This window comes from Phaethon aethereus (genome assembly GCF_964289735.1).
Source record: "Phaethon aethereus genome assembly, chromosome: Z".
Taxonomy (NCBI): Eukaryota; Metazoa; Chordata; class Aves; order Phaethontiformes; family Phaethontidae; genus Phaethon; species Phaethon aethereus.
In genome coordinates this window covers 17,370,280-17,376,701 of record NC_138577.1, presented here as the reverse complement: position 1 = coordinate 17,376,701, position 6,422 = coordinate 17,370,280, and the positions used below count along the sequence as shown (strand labels likewise).

Below are 6,422 nucleotides of genomic sequence, written 5' to 3'. Positions count from 1 at the left end.
ACATAATAGTGCATATGTGCTGCGCAGTCATAGCCAACATCAATTACAAGATGTCATTCTGAGTATCTTGATGGAAAAGAAACAGTTGTAAAATCTGAGAGTCTCTTTTCATAGCACTTAATTTCCATACTTTTAACAAATTAAAAAGTATTTTGCTATCTATTTAGAAATACTATTCTCCTTTTCTCCCTCAGTTGCTAAATATCCTGCCCAGTAGGTCTGAGCTACATCCTAAATGGCTGACACATACAAACTGATTGCATCTTCTCTTTCTGGTGGTCCACCGGAAAATCCTGCAAGCACTATCCACTTCTTATTATCTCATGTATTTCATTCCTGCTACCTTTGCTGATTTTTCTGTGTATGGATTTATCTTTTCTTACCACTATGTGATAATATAATAAATACTGTCAATGAAAATAGGTTTTTTTTTCCTTGAATTGGTTCTGTCTTGCATTTTTATCAGTTTTTACGCTGCCTTGAACGTTCCTAATTTGTCTATGCTAGCTACAACCCCAAAGGTGAGATCTCAGCATCCAGACAACCTGAATTCTTCTAGAGTGTGTTGTCTGTTACCCTATTGCTTTTTAGTGAAGATTTTAGTTAGACTGGTCAAAGTTTTCTATTCATATAAAGGGCTCTATTTTCTGACAAAACTAAGCAGAGTTGTGGGACTATGTGACTGCCTTGAAAATTTTTCTTTTCTTTTTGCTGCTCCTGGAAAACATAAAAGTTTGCAGGGGAGAGGTTTGTTTGGGGCTTACAGCTCTATGTGTTTTTTTTAACCAAAGGTAGGTATTTTCATATTGATGAAGTCATTTATGACCACACCAACAGTATATTGGGTGGCTACGTGGATTATGATCAGCACTGGAACTTGCTCTGCATTGCCTGTGGTAACCCCACAACTAAACTAGCTCACTTAGCTCTTGTTTTTGTTAAAACATGGTTTTCTACCTTGAGAATGTGCTGAAATTCAAATACTTCAATCGTGCTTTCTCTGCAAGTTCTTCACCAAGCTAAATGTGGGGCCTCCAAGTCACAGAGACACTTGTTCATGGCAAAACATTCATGAGCTTCTGCAGAAAATTTTAAAACATTGTCAGATCTGTTTAGAAATAAAAACCAACCTCTCTCTCATCCTCCCCTGTATTGAAGTTGCATACTTTGCTGTGATCTTATAGTACTGGCTAGAAAATGGGGCCTTTCATGTTCTGCCATCACTGCTCTTGGTAATGCAACTAGAGTCTTTGCAGTAATGCCAACATACTGAAACTTGTTTGTTTTTAACCATGTAAAAAAGTAGCCACTGCTGTGTTTTTAAGCAAACATCTTAGGCGAGACACAGCATGACTCCGCATGACAAACTTAGAAAGGAAAAAACCAAACCAAACCTTCTTCCAGAAACCTACACCAGAGAGGTGTAGCTATGGTGAAATTGATTTCCACCTGAGGACTGTATATAAATATTATCATTTAAATGATAGTATTATCATTTAAATATTATCATATTATCATTTGTCTTTTAGCCTCTTTATTTCAAGTTTCCAGAATTTGGTTAACTATAACAAACTGTCTTGCCATACACTTTAATTATTTTATTCTGTTTTAATAGTAGATGTGATATGCATTTTGGACTTGATTTTTATTTGCATTAAGATATGTATACTACCTTGGATCCTCTGTATATTATTATAATGTCTCTGCTTTGGTTATAAAGCATGCAAGTAAAAACATATGTTGGATCTTTATATTAACCCATCATGTTCACAGTCTCTGTAGTTCACAACAACAGAGTGGGGATAACATTAACATCCTGACATTTGTCATCTGAACAAATATGGCTCCTTCTTGGATTCAATATCAGCACCAGCAAGGATGCTCAGATTTTCTTAGTAGAGAATAACAAATCAGAGTGCAGAATAAACCACATTTTCTTTTCCTTGAAAAGCAGAAACAGACATATTCTTTCTCATAAAATGAAGAAAAGACTATTCACCCTGTTTCTACAAGGCTTTTTTTCTGTCTCCTTATAAATTTTGTAAGCTGTTTTGACAGGACAAATACTGCTAAATAGAGATTGCTTAATGAATGCAACGTGAAATTGTCAAAGTAGCCAGATGAAGTATGAAATGACAACAAATACATTTGTCACCTTTTCTATTCATCCATATGGTCATTTAAAAAATTATCTCGTTCAATCAACCTGCTTTGACTCTTTAGAGGTTTATGTGCTTGTCTTGCAGATAAAAGTTACTTTTTACACCTGTTAGCCATGAGGATTAACAAAGTTGAGAATAACATGGATCCACTGCATTCTTGGGTAACAAGACGATAATTGGGAACTCAGCTGCAAACAACTGGAAGGGCTTTGCTGCCCAGATGTGACTGACGGTGTCATTTAAACCCATGAGAGCTGCAAACACGGGATGGCAGCCAGGATTTGTTCTGAAAAACTTCTATTAATAGAAATGGGCAGTAAGAAGGAGAAGGAGACCAAACCTCAGAAACAGAATCCATGAAAAACTTCAAATATTTAAACAATAGTAATTCTTCTGTTCAAAGCCTCACCTTGAATTCATTAACAACAGATTTAGAGTAGCCTCAAATCAGATAAAATAGGAAAATTACAGAAAGACAATTCCCCATTAAGTCATTTTTTCTTTTACCTTTCAGATTGGAATGTACTTCATGTAATTGAGAGAAAAAGATCCTGTTACTCCTTTGCTATTCACATGATTAAAATAGATGCCAAGGACATATGAAAAGGCAAAGTACCTGACTGTTACAATGACAAAGTATAACAGTGAATGTTTACCATTAAAATGTTGATTTTTAAGAGAATAAAAACAATGGAAAGCCTTTTTTAACAGTGAAATTAATTTTGAGTATTGAAGTGACATTCCTATTGGCTAAATTACTCTGCTTTTCTGTTCCATAGAAGCAGAGTTGTCACTATTCATCCATGCTGTTATAGCTGCAGACTGGAGAGAACACAATACATGATGAACAGATAGCACGATTTCAATTTTCCTTCTCTCATGGCATCTTCAGTGAGCTCAACATAGCTGTGAATAACAGAGTAAATGTGGTATTTTTCAGTATCTTGGCGCTGCCTTTCATTTTTGTTGTACCTGGTCTCTCTTAAAGCATTTGAATCCTGGAATCCACTTCCTTTGACAGTTCAGAATTGTATGTAGGGATTTCAGTAATTTGACCAGAAATTTTTTTTTTTTTTTTTTTACTCTTTTTAAATAAGAACAAAAGTTTGTATGGATGCTCTGATTTTGATTTACAGGCTGCCACTGTTTATAAATTAGTTAATATTAGTAAAGTGGCAGGTTCAAGCTAAACCACACTAAGCTGCTCTTCAATCAAGATAAGAGTTTGCTCCGGTTTTTATGAAACTCTTCCCAAGCAGATTATATACACAAATGCTGAAGTTTCAAACCACTGACAAGCTCCAAAAAGTTACCTTTTTATTTTAAGTCAAACCTTCCACATAAATACTTCTTCAGGTTGCTGTCGAGATGTTTCCTGCTTTCTGTCCCATAAAAGCTTCCTCTCCTATCCCACTTCCCTCCAAATTATTTAAGCCTGCGTTCCCACGAGTTCATAGAGACCCAGTGACAGATTTTAAGCCTGCTATTTCAGCAGCTACAGTGCATTAGAAACAGGTAAACGTCTTCAAACATGATTAGTGTGACACATGTCACAGAGGACTGGTTTTTACAAAGCAGAGCATCCATGATTTGAAGATCCAGACTATGAAGCATCTTATTTTGAGCATTAAAAAAAGGAGGAAAATACAAAAGCTCTAATTACTTGTGGAAGCAAAGGCCAACAAGTTTCTAGTCAGTGCAGAGAGGGATGTTTACAGTTCTTCCATAAAGCAGAAAGCATTACTGAGAGACCTGGAATGATAACAGATAGTTTAGGCATTATTATACTTAATAATACATTTTAAAATGACACGGTTGTGCAGGTATTTGTTTTATTTTGCTCTGAGCTACATCCAAAGCTTCAGGGACTGGAAGAGATCAACAACAGTATTAACAAGAAGTTTAACCTTTCAAAAAGCTGTGTACTTCAGTTTTATCCCAGAAAAGATAGAACACGTGGTAGAGTGGATAAAAAATCAGCAGCAGTTTTCCAGGTAACCAGTGCAATCCATTAATAACTTTGCCACTTAAACTGATTTGATCCAGTCATCTTGATAAAGTCACTCATTACTCCCTACTTCAATGCTCTTTAGAAATCTTGAATTTTTCTACTATCATTTCTTCCTGTCCTTTGAAGATGATGTAAAGTAAATTCTTCCATTTTTAGGTCATTAGTGGGTTTTAAGTCTTTGTATACAAAATGTGGATTCGTCTTTTTTTTTTTATTTGAATGTTTACTAATACCAGTGATCTTGGAAGGGGCAGATTTGCCTCCCAACAGGCAGGGATTCATACTGCAAAAATTAAACCTGTCTCAGTGACTGCTTGCTTCCTCCTCCCCCTTTTTCAAGTACTACTCAATTCAGATTCAACATCTCCCCCAAGGTCAACCATTGAGACCTTACTGCAGCCTGTCAGTACTGAAAGGAGGCTGATAAGAAAGATGGGGACAGACTTCTCAGCTGGGCCTGTTGCAATAGGACAAGGGGTAACAGTTTTAAACTAAAAGAGAGTAGATTTAAACTAGATACAAGGAAGAAATTTTTCACAATGAGGGTGGTGAAACACTGACCCAGGTTGCCCGGAGAGGTGGTAGATGCCCCATCCCTGGAAACATTCTAGGTCAGGTTGGACGGGGCTCTGAGCAACCTGATCTAGTTGAAGATGTCACTGCTGATTGCAGGTGGTTTGGACTAGATGACCTTTAAAGGTCCCTTCCAACCCAAACTATCCTATGATCCTAGGATTCTGACCATCTGTTCACATTTCCCCAGTCAAATCCCACCTTAAGAGCTATTTCTATTGCCAAAAGTAAGTCAGCAAAATTTTCTGTATTTAAATACCTTGGAAATATTCACTCGTTTTCCAAGAGATCGTTCCTCTATTTCATGGCTGAAGGAAGAGCTTTTCTTCATACTTGCTCTGGAAACTTAAACAGAAAGAGAAAACAGGGTTATTATTAGTTATTCCCTGCATTTTTATTTCCCAAGTCAGTGAGAACGCAAGCTACAGGGTCACAGCTGACCCTCCCAGGGATTCAGTGTGCACTCACTGAATTGTACAATTCAATTGTACATTCATTGATCCTGGCTCAGGCACAGCTGTCTCCAGACACAGTTTTTGACAAACCTACCAGGTGAACAGCCAAACGTGTATCAAAACTTTGACAAAAAAAAGTCACGCTGAAGTCAAAAGGTCAGGCTTGTTGCAACAGTTTAAGCTCACGGAGCTTTATCAGGTTCATTCATGCATCTGGAGGCAGTAAGGTAAATGCTTTGTTAATGCCAACATTTAAGATGCTTCTCCAAAGACATTTAGGTTGCGAATGAGAATGGAAGATCCTACTTTGGATCATCCTCAAAGGGCAATTAAAAGTTATTGCCAAAAAAATTACAGATCTCCAAGGAGTGTTCAAGTAAGGAGCAATGTCCTTGTTAACGAGCGTAGCCCGCGGCCAAAGGAGGCGTCGGTGCCAGCGGCAGACCCGCCGGCCGCAGGGACCGGCTGCGGGGCCTGCCCCGGGCCCAGCAGGGCCGGCGCTTACCCAGCGAACCGCCGAGGCCGGGGGGGTGACCACTGCAGAGCCTGGGGGCTGCGCCGGGGCACGCCAGCCAGCCGCTGCCCCTAACCCCCACCCCAGCAGCAGGTGCCGTGCACCCGGCCGGGCGCTCGGGCGGGCGCTGCTGCCTCCGCCCGCCCCGAGGGCACGGCGACAGCGCTGAGCCCGCCGGCCGCAGAGCCGCGTGTCAGCGGGGGCGAGGGGCCGGGCCGGCTGCGGCTCCCGCCCAGGGCCTGCGCCGTGACCCTGCTCCCTCCCCCAAGCCCCCTGGGCTATTTAAGGGCGGGTTCGCCCGCCCGGACAGCTCGGGCTGTGTCGCCGCGCGTGTCGTCCGGTTCCGCTAGCGCGCCCTGCTGTGAGGGGACAGGCCGGCACCGGCGGGCAGCCCCGGTCGCGCGGGGTCGGTCTGGCAGGGGAGGCAGCGGGGGGCAGCGCTCGGGACCGGCAGGGCGGGGGCAGGCGGCGCGGGGCGGCGCCGGGCGGGCGGGGCCGGGTCGGGCGGCCTGGAGCGAGCGGCGGCGGGAGAGCGGCAGGGGCAGGGCGGCGGCATGGCTTCGTCGCAAGGGAAGAACGAGCTGCGGTTCGCCGACTGGATGGCGGCTCTGCCCGGCAGCATCCACCGCACCCCGCTCACCAACCTGGCCATCCCGGGTAGGTGCTGCCACCTCCCCTCCCCGCGGGCTGGGAGGCGCCGGGGAAGG

General features: G+C 42.3%; 1 protein-coding gene across 1 annotated transcript in view; it reads left to right on the top strand.

The window, feature by feature from the left end:
• Positions 1-6,165: 6,165 nt before the first annotated feature.
• Positions 6,166-6,422, top strand: part of PLCXD3 (phosphatidylinositol specific phospholipase C X domain containing 3) — a gene marked incomplete at its 3' end in the record, with an annotated part of 88,028 nt that continues 87,771 nt past the window's right edge. The window contains exon 1 of the mRNA XM_082013036.1: positions 6,166-6,372. Coding sequence (XP_081869162.1) covers positions 6,270-6,372 — 103 coding nt within the window. The 5' untranslated portion in view covers positions 6,166-6,269. The remainder of the gene's footprint in view (positions 6,373-6,422) is intronic.